Here is a 16,476-nt window from a genome sequence, read left to right on the forward strand (position 1 = left end):
CTGCCCAGCCCTCCTCACCTGCTCCCCCTGCCTTGCCCCGGGAAAAAAAAAAAAATTCTGGTGGTTCCCGGCAGTGGCACTAGCAGAGCGTGTTCGCAATGCGCAACATGTGTCGTCGGTGCATTGAGGAAGATATATCCTATAGCAAAAAACATTTACAGAGATCTGTAAACCGGCTGTGCTATGCAAGGCTGCTTGTCAAACCAAAATTCTCGTGTGTCCACAGACTAGAGCCGCGGACCAAGCGTGAATCAAGTGCAAATGCTGCTGCTAGGTATTATTTTCTCAGTCTCATTCTTTTAGGAGTCCAACGGTGGTGCTTAAAGTAATGCATCGGTTCAAAGCAACAGGATCGGGTCGTAGCAACTACAAGGTGACATCAAAAGCAGTGTCATAGAATAAAAGAAACCGTTGCTGTTTACCAACGCACGCACTCGCGCTCACCTTCAAGGTAATGATGCTCAAATCACACCTGCGCGAAGAACCGGGGCGAACGCGTACCGTCGATAGCTCAGTTGGTAGAGCGGTGGACTGTAGAGGAAATCCCATGCTGTCATCCATAGGTCGCTGGTTCGAATCCGGCTCGACGGAGAGTTTTTTTTTTTTTTTCTTTCTTTCTTTATCGCGATGTGCTGCTATAGGCCTTTTAACGTCATGACTGCAAAAAATGGTGCTCTTACAACATTATTACCCAGGAAAAGCAGCAGAGCCGTAATTCTTGCATCGTGGAATTTACCATTGTCCTCCCGCCTGATTTAGACGCAGTGTCGATCTTTAAATGCAGTCGACGTCGTAATTAAGTTTACCAGACGCTAGGTTCTGTACGTATGAACGCCGACTTTTGCGGAGCAGTACGTCGTTCTGTTGATCATGTAACTTAAGTTATAGTATATATCTTACGGGTAAGCGAAGGAATACAAGCAAGTTATTTCGGAAAATTCTGCTGACCTGCCGAAGCCACGACAACATCGATGAATTAAGTGCGAGAATATGGTTCATGGCTATAATCATGAAAGTGCGCTAAAAATGGAGATGAAGATGTAGACACAACACGCAGGCTTCGTCTTTGTTTTCAGTGCGCTGCTAATTATCATTAATCATCAACCAACACCAACTTGCCCAGTTTGATGCCGCACCAGACCAACAATTAACGAGGTGCTAGAAGAATGTGAAAGAATCAAACGGCACTGAAGCTATCGGCTTATGAAGTATGCTAATCTAAATTGTGCTGCCATTATATGTCAACTATAATGTTTCCTCTTCTATTGTTTTCTGTAGCCGTCTTAATTGCCGAGTACGGAAAAGTGGCGATGCTCCATAAATCGATCTCGCAATGGCTTTTGACCTCGTATGTCACGATGCATTCTCTATTCAATACTTGAGCGTGTTCGTGTGGGACACATATTTCTGAGGGGGTCAAAGTACCCTAGCTACAAAAATTGTACGGCCAGTCTGATTGTTTATCGGTAGCCAACGCAGCGAATTGATGTTAACGTGTCGATGCGACAGGGGTTTCCGCTGTCGCTCTTGTTGTTTGCGTTGTATTTGGAATCCTTGAGCGTAAAAATGATTGCATTGATAGCATTCAAGGCGCTTCACTTTGGTGGAGGTTACTGAAGCTACTGAATACTGACTGGCTTACGTACGCGGACGACGCTGCCATCGTCTCCCCTGATAAAGAGAGTGTTACGAACGCAATGGCAATCAAAAGGACACGGCTGAATATATATTGGAGGCCGTTACCTGTCATGTGTTCGCATGTGCGAGTGCGACAATTAACAAGCAACCGGTGCACTACGAGGCTAAGCAGAAAAAGTGTTCGTAGAAGCTTAGTCCACAAAGTATGGGTTACATTCTGATTTTGGATTTCGCAAGTGGGCCCCACCCGACGGCAGTGCAATGCCGGGGCGACCCGTGGCGCCGGTGGGGCAAGCCCCGCACTCGGCGCCGCCTTACAAAAATTCATTTAATATCGAAAGACCCATAATAGGGCCGTATCAGATATTAAGCTGATAAGAACAGATAAAGAGAAGTTTATTTCAAACAGACGTTCATGAAATACATGTGCACTAGTTTCGATTCATGTACAGGAAAACAAACACTAGCGGCACTGGCACATACAATCAAAATGGCACATTATGAAAATAAAAGAACACACTAAGGTGGCATATGAATCTGGCAGGTGTACTGACCTGCCAGTCATTAATGGGCTAGTATGGTAACAACTGCGCTGTGATGTGCCCATTACGGGGCTTTATGAATCTTGTCGACCATTTGCGCAGAAACTGGTCTTCGTCCAGAGTGATCCAGTCTGCGCACGCTTGTTCGTACATGAGCTTACGCAAACGGCGTAGTAGCGGATACATTGCTCTGTTTGGCCGCCCCTGCATTGCCGCTGATCCTCGTTGGCGCCACAAAACAAATGCTCCTATACACCACAAAACAACATGGAATGGTGTTCGCGGTTGCTTTCTTGCCTGTATTCGTACATGGAACATCCGCCACAGTAGGAACCAAAATGTTTTTGATACTGTACACTCGAATAAGGCATGCTGCAACGTTTCTTCTTGTCTGCACTGAGGGCAGCGGTCAGTGCGACTTATTCCCCACGCTGCCGTGCGGTTCCGCGTTGGCAAGACGCGCCAACCTCGTCTCCATCCGAAGTCGCGAACCTCGGCGGGTACGGCCGACGTAGTCAGGCTGCGCCAGCGGACGCTCCTGCACCTCTGCAGTTCTTCCTGCGACAAGTCCTTAACCGCTAACCATTCGCAAACCTCCGTTGCCGGGGTGCTAACTAGGTCGACATCAGGTAAGGCTGTTCGAAGAGACTGAAGGGTACTACATACATATTTATAGAATGGCGGTGGCTGTTCCGCCGTAGGACCTGTCCTTTTTCCGGGTAAGAAAAGTTTTCTGGAGGTACCTAGAAAGTACTCAACCAGTTTCCTGCCTGGGTATTCCGGGTCGTTTACGAGGTCGTAGAAACCTCGCAATGCGAGGACAGAACTCATTGTTCTGATACAAGGGAGACTAAAACCTCCTAGTTCCGTTGGAAGCCGAAGGAGCGGACGTGCCACTAGTTCAGTCTTGTTGTCCCACAAGAAAGAACCACAGAGTGTGGCTAGCCTCTGTGATGCCCTGCGTGGCGGACGCGCTATGCGTGCTACGTAGTAAAAAGCCGCGCAAACACTAGATTTCACTATGTAACTGCGCTCGGCTAACGTCAGCGAAAACTTTGATGCCACTGACACCTTCACTTCTGCTTTCTTACGCAGGTCTGTCCACGTCTCCTGCGCTACTTCCCCGGACGTGTGGAACACAACTCCCAGGACTTTGACGCCAGCTACCCACTCGACTTCTCCGTCGAGGGCGGATGCAAAGTTCCCGAAGGCCATCGCCTTACTTTTGTCTTTGTTCAAAAGGGCTCCGGATAATTCAGCGTATTCTTGGAATAAACGTAAGAAGGCGTAGTAGCTCTCTTCGTTTCTCAAGTAGAGTGACACGTCGTCTGCATATGCGGACACCTTTACTTCTCCCTGGCCTGGCAGTGGAAAGCCGCGTATGGACGGACAGAGTGATATGCGGCGCAGCAAAGGATCGAGACAAAGAACAAAGAGGTGAGGGCTCATTGAACACCCTTGCCTAAGGCCTCGTGTCACGGGGAAAGCATTGCTTAGACGGCCGTTTACGAGCAGTTTCGCAGATAAACCCGAATACAGGAGGCTGATCTTATCTACGAATTCGACGGGAAAGCCGAAAGCTTCTAGTACACCAAGCAAGTATCGGTATTCGACGCGATCGAAAGCTTTCGCTTGGTCAAGCGATACAAAATAGCCTGGGATATGTGTCCTAGAAGCGAACGTAAAAAGGTCCCTCGTCAATGCTAAAGACGAAAAGATTGATCGACCTGGAACGCTACACATCTGCGTCTGGCTGATAATGTCGGAAAGAACGCTGCTCATTCTTTTCGCAAGCATTGACGAGACAATCTTGTAATCTGCATTTAGTAACGTAATCGGCCGCCATGAGCGTGGGTCTGAGGCCTGGCCGCCTGGCTTGGGCAGGAGGACTATCCGGCTGTCCCGGAAAGAGTCGGGCCGAATGCCATCTACTATGAAGGTGTTGACCATTGACAAAAGCGATTCTTTCACGGCGTCGAAAAATCGCACGTAAAACTGGATTGGAATGCCATCTGGACCGGGCGCAGAAGAAGCATTCATATCTTTTACCACTGCACGTAGCTCTTCAGGTGTCGCTGGCTCGCATAAACGCTGTAAGATGTCCTCTGATACCTGGGGCAGGTCGCGACAGAATTCCCTAAGTCTATCGCTGTAATCATCCCTGTCCCAGCTGCCTTCTTTGGCTGTGAGCACCTCGGCTACGTGCTTGGTAAAGACAGTACATATGTCGGACGAACGGTCGCTAAGAGCACCATCTGGGAGCGTGACATATGGAATTCTAGTAGGCCCTTTGTCCTCCGCCGATCCTGCCCGTATGTACCGGAGCACGGCTGGATCCGATAAAGGTTTACCCTGGGTGGTAGCAATACTGGCAGCTCTGGACGACTGACGGAGCAAGGTTTCGTACCTAGCCTTCAACAAGTCAAGGTAGTCTTGCATCGCAAACGTGAGGCTGTCTGCATTGCGGACAATTCGCATACGTCTAAGAATTTCATTTAGTTCGTGGGTGATCCGCATTTTTCGGTCACGTCCTGCTCGGGTGAGTATCGGACGCCACGCGGTCTTGAAATCGTCCCAAGTGCGGTGCTCTGCGCTACGCTCGACCAGGTCTGCTAATGAAGCGCCTATCGATGCGATGCTCTCGGGATCTGTGAGCAGGCTGGCGTCTAGTCGCCATAAATCACTTTTCGGCATGGTCTCACCGAGATCCAGATGTACCGACAATGGATAATGATCTGAGATGCGGGGTGTTCCCGCTGGAAAGGCTAAAACTTCACAATTGTCTAGGTAGCAGCTTAATTCAGGCGGAAAAAGGAATTTGTCTAGCCTGCTTGCTGACCTGCCTCTTTCCCAAGTTGGCCCGAATACGTCGTCATGCAACTGCACCCACGCATCGGAAAGACGAAATTGCTGAGCAAGCCGACGCAACGCACGCGTTCCGCGATAGTGACGGGACCGCCCGGGTCCGCGAGTGTCGCGGTCCTCATTTAAGCAACAATTGAAATCACCGACGATAAACGTCGGGTAAGGCTCGAACATGAACGTGTCTAATGAATCGAAAAATTCTGAGGAATTGGATCGGCGTGCGGGTGCATATATCGCCAGTGCTCTAACGCGTCTCGTGTACAGCCAAAAGTCAACTGCTAACGTGCGACCGTCGATACCGTACGTGCAATGGGCTCCCTTTCTAAAATGGGGATTTAAGAACACCACTCCTACACCACAAGAAACAGCATTTGTTAGAGAAAAGAAAGCATCAACAGAAAACCGGGCAGTAAAGTTGGACACGTCGAGGCGTGTCCGGAAATTACATTCTTGCAAGAAAAGCACGTCGACGCCCCGCGCTCGGGCGAAGTGCAACACCTCTCTCTGTTTGTCGACGGACCGAAACCCTTGAACATTCAGAGAGAGGAAATGCACCTGCCGCCATGATGCAGGCGAAAAACGTCGCCATGTTACAGGCCTAGTTAAAGGGTTCCGCCCACGGCGGAACCCGATGCGCGCAGCTTTTTTGGAATCTTAGATCTACCATTTTTCTGCGAACCGCTCGAGTCCGTTTCTGCTTCGCGTGTTCGCTTTATATCTGGTTTATCAGTGTCCATTGCTTCTGTCTTAAGAAGCAGGTCGGTTACTTGACTTACTGGGTTCATCAACGATGCGTCCGTTGTTCGAGGCACTTGGTATCCCCTGGCTTGAGCGAGTCCGGTTTCACGTCCGGTGCCAGGTGACGGCGTCTGTTCGGGCTGGGGGTGGAGTCTTCGGTCAACCGAAGGACGCGGCTCGTCGGTGGGCTCGTTGACGGCAACGCTTTCGCGCGTTGCGGAATCTGCTGCGTCTGTTTCGTGCTCCGAAGGAGAGGTCGTCTTGCTGGAGTCTGTCTCTGATGCGCTGACTTCGGTGGTGCTCCTTTCAGTAGAGGGTAGCGGTGGGAAATCTTCGTCTTCCGAGCTGTCTGAAGATTCAGAGCGAGACGCGGTTTCGGAGAGTTCACTGTGGCGTGGCCCTTCTAGCGGCGTTTGTACTTCGTCTTGATCTGGCTGGCCGTGGTTGTCTTCGATACTGGCGGGGATGTTGGCGCTTGCGGCTGCAGCAGCGTAGGACCTGGGCAGGAAACAATCCGCTGTGACGTGGTTCCCGGAACAGCGGCGACACGGGGACGTGCACTTGGCAGTCTCGTGACCGTAGACTTCGCAGCGTTCGCAACGTGGCGTTTCACATGTCTTCCCAAGGTGGCCCTCTGCTCCACACCTTGAGCACACCTTGCGAATTCCTCGGTAGTCAAACATGATGCGGTGGCCTTGAACGGACAGGAAGTTTGGTACGGGCTTCGCCATTTCCATTCGAATGACCCTTACGCCGGTACCGACTGTCGGTCTTCCTTTGAACTGCGATTCTTGAATTGCGAGAACTTTTCCATACGTAGACAGGGCGGCTGCGAGTGTGGCGTCTCCCACGTACGGGGGAACTCGGAAGGCAGAAATGTAGAGGACTCGTGGTCCGACTTGAGCGACTGGGACCGAGGCGCCGTTCAGAACGAAGGAGCCCCGGGACGATAGTTTTACGGCGGCTGCTGCGGACGCGACAGCTGCGATGAACTTTACTCCTCCCTGGTGTTGGAGGGTCTCAAGGCCTCCCGGCCCTACGGTTTCTTCGATGGCGTCGATGATTTCATCGGCGCTGCTGCCCGTTGGCGCGTTGAAGGTGAAGCAGTGCGCCTTGGGTGGGGGTTCTCGGAACGCCATCCTGGAGGAGCTGGATGGCTAGATGTAGCCCTGGCTACCACGACGGAACGCGCGGCGCCGGGGCGTTGTTCTTGTCGGCTGAACGTCGGTTTAACACTTGATCTTAGCCAAAAGGCCGAGAAGCGATAACGTCAATCATTCGTCGACCGAGCCGCATCTTAACTGACCTGAAACGTGGAGCCGGTAGAAAGCGAAGCGAGAAACAAAAGTTACCAATTACTGGATAAAATAAACCATGCGAGGAAGTTGCTGTCAATTTTACTGACGTGTACGCACGATGACCTTTATGCTATACTGTCTACAACTTATTGAATTTACGTTTCAAAACGAAAACAAACTACGCGCCGTCACTAAACCTGCGTACAGGCAGTATTAGCCCCGAGAACAACCTACAGGGGCGCTGGGAGCGTCGCTCGCGTGACGTCAGGGCACGGACTCGCGCCTGTCGTCTGCTGCCGTTCGGACAGAGTGATATGCGACGCAACAAAGGACCGAGGCAAAGAACAAACAGGTGAGGGCTCATTGAACAACCTTGCCCAAGGCCTCGTGTCACGGGGAAGGAATCGCTTAGACGGCCGTTTACGAGCAGTTTTGCAGTTAAAACTGAATACAGGAGGCGGATCTTGTCTGCGAATTCGACGGGAAAGCCGAAAGCTTCCAGTACCCCAAGCATGTATCGGTACTCGACGCGATCGAAAGCTTTCGCTTGGTCTAACGATACAAAATAGCCTGGGATATGTGTCCTAGAAGCGAACGTAAAAAGATCCCTCGTCAATGCTGAAGACGAAAAGATTGATCGACCTGGAACGCTACACATCTGCGTCTGGCTGATAATGTCGGAAAGAACGCCGCTTATTCTTTTCGCTAGCATTGACGAGACAATCTTGTAATCTGCATTCAGTAACGTAATCGGCCGCCAAGAGCGTGGGTCTGAGGCCTGGCCGCCTGGCTTGGGTAGGAGGACGATCCGGCTGTCCCGGAAAGAGTCGGGCCGAATGCCATCTACTATGAAGGTGTTGACCATTGACAAAAGCGATTATTTCACGGCGTCGAAAAATCGCACGTAAACTGGATTGGAATACCATCTGGACCGGGCGCAGAAGAAGCATTCATATCCTTTATCACTGCACGTAGCTCTTCAGGTGTCGCTGGCTCGCATAAACGCTGTAAGATGTCCTCTGATACCTGGGGCAGGTCGCGACAGAATTCCCTAAGTCTATCGCTGTAATCGTCCCTGTCCCAGCTGCCTTCTTTGGCTGTGAGCACCTCGGCTACGTGCTCGGTAAAGACAGTACTTATGTCGGACGAACGGTTGCTAAGAGCACCATCTGGGAGCGTGACGTATGAAATTCTAGTAGGCCCTTTGTCCTCCGCCGATCCTGCCCGTATGTACCGGAGCACAGCTGGATCCGATAAAGGTTTACCTTGGGTGGTAGCAATACTGGCAGCTCTGGACGACTGACGGAGCAAGGTTTCGTACCTACCCAGTGAACCACAAATATCCATTGGATGTACCACAAAAGACCAAATATCCAAGACATTTAACGACGTCCAGTTTACATCTATAGTATGTTCGACAAGTACGTGGCAGTCAAGGGTCATCCAGAGGACGTCGAATGTCCTTATGATTTGGACATCTCTTGCACATTCAAAGCTCTCGTGCATTGATCGTACATTGTGCGTTATGAGTCGATGCACGCACTATGCCGCAGAAATACAAGCAAATTGTCTCTAATGCCTTACAATGGGAAGCTACGAGAGCAAAAGCACTAAATTAATTATTTTGCAATTTAGCACGACATTTGCACGCACTGCTGGAAGTCTAGTAACGTTGCTACGGTAACGATGCTGCCGGACACCGCGCGCAAAAGCCAATACTTTCGCCATTTTTTTCGCTATGCTTTCGGTCTCGGTTACGTCATTTTCTTTCTCATACAAAGATGCTTTATTTTTCAGTTATATCTATTAGTACATTGTTGAAAATACGTAACCTTTAACTTGCTGATGTATTACGACAGTTTATAAAGAAAAAAAGAAGCTTGAACTCGCAATAGCTTTGACTTCGCATCGCCACTGATATCAATTCAGCAACACGCGCCTCGATGCAAGTGCGCAGCAATGTTACACTGTAGCAATGTTCCGGGCGCGAGCAGCGTGTGCTTTATTTGTGTCTTTTCGACTTTTGTGCGGTTGACCATGGCCCAAGGCAGAACTCTACAGTTGCGTGCTGAAATTTAGAGCTGTGCTTTTGACTGCTATTTGTGGTAAGTTTGTTCGCCTTGCGGAGCGCTTACGGGAATGTTCTGGAGGCAATGTTTTGATGGTTAATTTTCGCACATGTTTGTATCGCTTGGTTTCCAGCGTTCCTCTTCAAGTGTCAGGGATATTTCTCATTTGCACTGCCTATCTCTAAGTCTCTGGCAGCATTATGTTATTGGCACTTTTGTGATCTGAGAAGCTGCCTGACCAAGTTGCCTATCAAGATGAACATTCCATCTGTGGATTCTGCTTGCGTGGAATTTATTTTACCATATATTTTTCAATGCAGCGAGAAAGTACTGGCTTTCTTGAATCCGATGGCCCCAGAAGCAGGTGCTGGCAAGCAGGCCATGCACTTTTGGTCATTAATTAGTATGTGATACTACCTCTTACTAATCAGTTTTATTCTTTTTAATTATAATTGTGGCACTGTGCCTACTAGTCATTTTATGCCTACTCGTTACTTGTGTTTTAATAGAGTTAAATTTTCAAGAATCTGTTTTTGATTACGTGTATTTTTTTTTTTTTTAGATCCGCGTTTAACCTGTTTGTATACAGCGAGAACATGTAATGAATAATTTCATACATGTGCGTGGCTGGGGGCCGATCATTTTTGTAATAAAGCTTTATCAGTTGTATAAATAAAAAAAGTAACATTGGTATGACATTGTGAGTTTCGCTGGTGTGCTTTACCTAGTGCTTACTGAACTCACTATTTTTCATTTATCCATTGCAGGATTTGTAATGATGCATAATGATCAAAATGCGGATTTACGGTTTTGTTAGCACAGTTTTCGCATTTTGATGAGCGCTAGAACTATATATAAAAGTTGACAGTCACTTTAGCGAACACTGAAGAGGATGAAGGCAGAAGCCTGCGCACTCACGAAGCACTAATTAAATTATTTGTCATTTGCATGCGTTGTTACTTCTATTGTTTTCTCCTACCAAAGTTGTGGGCTCGAGTGCCTTAATTAGCTATGCCTTAATTAACTTCGTCATAATTAACACCAATGGTTGGGGGCTCTACTCCCACCAAAGGTCAAGGGTTTGAGTGCCCCTAATTGTATCTTAATTAACTTTGTCTTAACACCAAAAGTCGTGGGTTCGACTTCCACCAAAGTTCGAGAGTTCGAGTGCCTTAGTTAACTCTGCCGTAATTAACTTGCCTTAAGTAACTTCGCTCTAATGAACACCCAAGGTAGTGGGTTCGACTCTACCTTCACCATGTAAATTGGAATCTAACTTGGAGATAATTTAGAAATGTGGCGGGTTTGCCCATATCTCCAAGTGGTTTTGACTCCCAACAAAGGCCGTGGGTTAGAGTGCCTCAATGAACTCTATCTTAATGAACTGTGCCTTAATTCGCTTCGACCTAATTAACACCAAAGGTCGAAGGTTCAATCCCCAATTTTGGTGCCATTGAATTTTGGTGCTGCGACGCTGGACCTCGGATTTTTCGACCATTGAGCCATCTAAAGATTTCACCTTAAGTGTTGCAGTTTATATTTTCACATTCACACGTTTACACGTTAACAAAACATTTCAAGCAAAGTCACCAGCTACATGCCGACAATGGGGGTAACTGTGCCATTAGTGTGCCTCAGCAGATGTACCATCGAGGACAAATTAAATGCGAACAGCGGAGTGTGTGGCCGAAGCATAACTAAAGGCATACTGTGCATGTCGTCGGCCAGTCGTGCACGTGCGTGGGGATGTAGTTCTCGAGGAAGAGTGCAGCGCTGCTCGCCCTATTGCGATAAACGTCACCCGTATTTTGTCCGAAAGTTGTTTTCTCATCTCTCCTTGGGCAGTGCCATACCCACCTGGCAGTACAGTGTTATGGTGACTATAGCACCATTGCTACCTCTGTAGCGTGATATAGCTTGCATGCACCCAGCTTGCTAACGTGCATTGCTTTGCTTTTGTTACCACCATCAAAGCTGCCAGTGTCTAATCGTAATTTGAATAGCACGAAAAATGTATTGCATTGGATGCGCAACAACAGTGCTAGCCACCTTAAAAGTAATCACAGATAGGAATGGCACTGCAATGGCGGGGTGAGAATACAAGCTTCCAACAAAATACAGGTGACGTAATACGCACTAGGACAAGCAGCCCCGCACTCCGCATCGAAACCACATGCATGTGTACAATCATCGCTGGCCGACGCCACACTGTGCTTTTAGTTACGTTTTGGCCACACACTCTGCTGTTCGCATTTCATTTGTATTCAATAGTGCATCTACTGTGGCACTCGCAGGTATACAGCTCATTATAGCGTCAGCAGGAAAGATCCACTAGATGTTCTATGGACCTCCTGCGTCCCCAAAAAGAACATCTATTAGAGGTTACTTATGTCCAGCTGCGACATCCTTTCAACGTTAGAGCAACGTGATCTGGATGGGATGGATGGATGATTATCCATGTTACGTATTTGTAACGTTGTTTGGAGAAATATAGATATCTATAGGATGTGTGCAATGTCTCAAACATGATGTTCTGTGGACATCTATGGTACATTAATGGTTCACTGGGTAGCCTTCAACAAGTCAAGGTAGTCTTGCATCGCAAACGTGAGGCTGTCTGCATTGCGGACAATTCGCATACGTCTCAGAATTTCATTTAGTTCGTGGGTGATCCGCATTTTTCGGTCGCGCCCTGCTCGGGTGAGTATCGGACGCCACGCGGTCTAGAAATCGTCCCAAGTGCGGTGCTCTGCGCTACGCTCGACCAGGTCTGCTAATGAAGCGCCTATCGATGCGATGCTCTCGGGATCTGTGAGCAGGCTGGCGTCTAGTCGCCATAAATCACTTTTCGGCATGGTCTCACCGAGATCCAGACGTACCGACAATGGATAATGATCTGAGATACGGGGTGTTCCCGCTGGAAAGGCTAAAACTTCACAATTTTCTAGGTAGCAGTTTAATTCAGGCGGAAAAAGGAATTTGTCTAGTCTGCTTGCTGACCTGCCTCTTTTCCAAGTTGGCCCGAATACGTCGTCATGCAACTGCACCCACGCATAGGAAAGACGAAATTGCTGAGCAAGCCGACGCAACGCACGCGTTCCGCGATAGTGACGGGACCGCCCGGGTCCGCGAGTGTCGCGGTCCTCATTTAAGCAACAGTTGAAATCACCCACGATAAACGTCGGGTAAGGCTCGAACATGAACGTGTCTAATGATTCGAAAAATTCTGAGGAATTGGATCGGCGTGCGGGTGCATATATCGCTAGTGCTCTAACGCGTCTCGTGTACAGCCAAAAATCAACTGCTAACGTGCGGCCGTCGATACCGTACGTGCAATGGGTTCCCTTTCTAAAATGGGGATTTAAGAACACCACTCCTACACCGCAAGACACAGCATTTGTTAGAGAAAAGAAAGCATTAACAGAAAACCGGGCCGTAAAGTTTGACACGTCGAGGCGTGTCCGGAAATTACACTCTTGCAAGAAAAGCACGTCGACGCCCCGCGCTCGGGCGAAGTGCAACACCTCTCTCTATTTGTCGACGGACCGAAACCCTTGAACATTCAGAGAGAGGAAATGCACCGCCGCCATGATGCAGGCGAAAAACGTCGCCATGTTACAGGCCTAGTTAAAGGGTTCCGCCCACGGCGGAACCCGATGCGCGCAGATTTTTTGGAATCTTAGATTTACCATCTTTCTGCGAACCGCTCGAGTCCGTTTCTGCTTCGCGTGTTCGCTTTATATCTGGTTTATCAGTGTCCATTGCTTCTGCCTTAAGAAGCAGGTCGGTTACTTGACTTACTGGGTTCATCAACGACGCGTCCGTCGTTCGAGGCACATGGTATCCTCTGGCTTGAGCGAGTCCGGTTTCACGTCCGATGCCAGGTGACGGCGTCTGTTCGGGCTGGGGGTGGTGTCTTCGGTCAACCGAATGACGCGGCTTGTCGGTGGGCTCGTTGACGGCAACGCTTTCGGGCGTTGCGGAATCTGCTGCGTCTGTTTCGTGCTCCGAAGGAGAGGTCGTCTTGCTGGAGTCTGTCTCTGATGCGTTGACTTCGGTGGTGCTCCTTTCAGTAGAGGGTAGCGGTGGGAAATCTTCGTCTTCCGAGCTGTCTGAAGATTCAGAGCGAGACGCGGTTTCGGAGAGTTCACTGTGGCGTGACCCTTCTAGCAACGTTTGTACTTCGTCTTGATCTGGCTGGCCGTCGTTGTCTTCGATACTGGCGGGGATGTTGGCGCCTGCGGCAGCAGCAGCGTAGGACCTGGGCAGGAAACAGTCCGCTTTGACACCGTGGTTCCCGGAACAGCGGCGACACGGGGACGTGCATTGGCAGTCTCGTGACCGTAGACTTCGCAGCGTGGCGCAGCGGTGGCCTTGAACGGACAGGAAGTTTGGCACGGGTTTCGCCATTTCCATGCGAATGACCCTTACGCCGGTACTGACTGTCGGTCTTCCTTTGAACTGCGAGAACTGTTCCATACGTAGACAGGGCGGCTGCGAGTGTGGCGTCTCCCACGTACGGGGGAACTCGGAAGGCGGAAATGTAGAGGACTCGCGGTCCGACTTGAGCGACTGGGACCGAGGCGCCGTTCAGAACGAAGGAGCCCCGGGACGATAGTTTTACGGCGGCTGCTGCGGACGCGACAGCTGCGATGAACTTTACTCCTCCCTGATGTTGGAGGGTCTCAAGGCCTCCCGGCCCTTTGGATTCTTCGATGGCGTCGATGATTTCATCGGCACTACTGCCCGCTGGCGCGTTTCATTCTGATTTTGGATTTCACAAGTGGGCCGCACCCGACGGCAGTGCAATGCCGGGACGACCCGTGGCGCCGGTGGGGCAAGCCCCGCACTCGGCGCCGCCTTACAAAAATTCATTTAATATCGAAAGACCCATAATAGGGCCGTATCAGATATTAAGCTGATAAGAACAGATACTACACAAAGGGAATTTATTTACACCGTACATCGTTACACGTTACTTAGTGTACATATATATCTACGGAACATATTATCATTTAATACAATTCTATACACTTATGTTCATGCACACATATATTACATATGTTACATTACATATATTACAAAAGGGCAATTCATTTACAACAGATACTACACAAAGGGAATTTATTTACACCGTACATCGTTACACGTTTCTTAGTGTACATATATATCTACGGAACATATCATTTAATACAATTCTATACACTTATGTTCATGCACACATATATTACATATGTTACATTACATATATTACAAAAGGGCAATTCATTTACACAGTACATATTTACACATTTCTTTGTGTACATATATCTTTGGAGAGTAAACACATTCTTAATTACATATTCTCATTTATATACAATACTGTACACTTATATTCATGAACATATATATTACATACATTGCATATATTATCAAGAGCACACAAATTTGTCAATACATGTCTCTATACACAAGTATACAAATAACACTTTCTCGTAATAATAAGTTATGTAATAATGTGTTTACTGTTTAAATTGTTGTCATTGTAATTGGTGGGGGGGCATTATAGATTATGTTAAAACTGGGTGATTTTCATTTGTATTTCGTTGTCTTTTTCTATTAGGAAGCGTGTATGCCACCTTTGCAGGTACCTCATTTCTTTGTTCTTATATTGTTCATTTACGAACTTCCAGGCTATCAGCCTGGCTTTCCTTATTGTAGGGTAAGTGGCTCTTACTGGCTTCCCGGACGCCTCCGCTAAACACCTTCTTTTCCATATACACATCATTAATAATATGTGTAATAGACTGTAAGTTCGTGTTTGTGTCGGTTTTGGGGTTTTTCTGGCATGTACCATTTTATTTGCTAATTGCCATGTTGCCTTGGCGGCGTTACAATCAAAAAGTGCATGGTTAGTGGTTTCTATTTCCTGGCAGTTGGGACATTTCTCATTCGGGACGATGCCCCAGGCTGCCAGCCTTTGGCGTGTGGGAAGTACACCCCATTGTCGTTTCCATTCGAACTCTTTAGCTTCATTTGGCATTTTTATTCGTTTTATGTGTGACCACTTTTCTGTTGTAGCTTGTTGTTTTTCTTCCTTTGTCAGTGCGATGTATGCTAGTTCTTCGCTGAACTGTATTGGTGGTGTTTTACTAAGTTCTAATTGCGGGGTTTTGGTGTTTAGTTCTTTCTTTGTTTCAGCTGCTTTCTTATAGAAGGGAAGTGGTTTTTCTGCGACTGGTCCTATGTATGGTTCTGTAATAAACGCCTTTCGAAGTGTGCTTAACCAGTATATTAAAAGAGGTCTGCCTATGTATTTTGTGTTATCTGTTAGTACTTGGACTGTTTTTGTGCTTAGGATGTGTGCTATTTTTTTTACATTTGGGAGGCTAAGGCCTCCTCTGTTGTCTGCTAGGTAGAGCAGATTTTTCCGTACGGTTGGTGGTTTATTGTTCCACAGGTATGCCGTGATTGCTTTTGTTATTCTGTTTGCTGTTTGTGTGGGCATTGTTGCTATTCTTGCTGCGTAAAACGCGTAGGCACATGCTTTAGTTTTTATTGTTTCTATTTTCCCTTTCATTGACAGGCCATAATTCTTTGCTTCTTGGCACGCTTTTTCTGCCTTTGTGCAGGCTTCGGTCCATGTTCTATTGGATATACCTTTGTTTTCAAAAGTGATACCTAATACTTTAACCGCGTCTAGTATCTGAATGTCTGTGGGTAGTGTTTCTGTTGGGTATCCGAATGTGAGGGCTTTGGTTTTCTTATTATTTAATTGTGCACCTGAAATCTCTCCGTATTCGTGAAAGACTTGTTGAAAGACACAAAAGCTACTACAGTCTCTCACGAACAGGGAGATATCATCAGCGTAGGCTGCTATTTTGACACATTCTTGTCCGGTCATTGGAAATCCTCTGATCTTTTTATTTTCGGCAACCTGTCTGAGGAGCGGGTCTAAGGTTAGAATGAACAGTGGTGCTGACAATGCGCACCCTTGTCTTACGCCTCTTGTTACGTTTATTGCTGTTGTTAATTTCCCATTAATTAGTATTTTGCTTTGAATGTCTGTGTATAAGAGTTTTATGCACTGAATGAAGTCTGGGGGGAATCCATAGGTTTCAAGTAGTGTAATTTGGTAGTCGTGTTCGACTCTGTCGAATGCTTTGGACTGGTCTACTGTTATAAAATATCCATTTAATTGTTTGTGTTGCATGTAAGCAAAACTGTCTCTAATTAGTGTAAGTGTTGCAAAGATGGACCTTCCTGGTACTGATGAAGCCTGATAAGGTGTTATTATGTATGGAAGAAGTTTTGTTAGCCGTTTGGACAAGAGTGTTGTACTATTTT

General features: G+C 47.8%; 1 protein-coding gene, 2 non-coding genes and 1 pseudogene across 3 annotated transcripts; 1 reads left to right on the plus strand and 3 right to left on the minus strand.

Moving 5' to 3' along the window:
• Positions 1–500: 500 nt before the first annotated feature.
• Positions 501–591, plus strand: Trnay-gua (transfer RNA tyrosine (anticodon GUA)). The gene is given in 2 exon segments: positions 501–537; positions 556–591. It is a non-coding gene; the product is annotated as a tRNA-Tyr (tRNA).
• Positions 592–1,869: 1,278 nt separating this feature from the next.
• On the minus strand, positions 1,870–2,064 carry LOC119465446 (U2 spliceosomal RNA). Its single transcript, XR_005194873.1, has one exon. It is a non-coding gene; the product is annotated as a U2 spliceosomal RNA (small nuclear RNA).
• Positions 2,065–5,647: 3,583 nt separating this feature from the next.
• Positions 5,648–7,043, minus strand: LOC119463863 (uncharacterized). Its single transcript, XM_037724685.2, has one exon. The coding sequence runs from the start codon at positions 6,920–6,922 to the stop codon at positions 5,648–5,650; it is 1,275 nt and encodes a 424-aa protein (XP_037580613.1). The 5' UTR covers positions 6,923–7,043.
• Positions 7,044–13,928: 6,885 nt separating this feature from the next.
• On the minus strand, positions 13,929–14,103 carry LOC119465439 (U2 spliceosomal RNA; annotated as a pseudogene).
• Positions 14,104–16,476: the final 2,373 nt, after the last annotated feature.

The sequence above is a fragment of the Dermacentor silvarum genome, chromosome 9 (genome assembly GCF_013339745.2).
Source record: "Dermacentor silvarum isolate Dsil-2018 chromosome 9, BIME_Dsil_1.4, whole genome shotgun sequence".
In the NCBI taxonomy this organism is placed as follows: Eukaryota; Metazoa; Arthropoda; class Arachnida; order Ixodida; family Ixodidae; genus Dermacentor; species Dermacentor silvarum.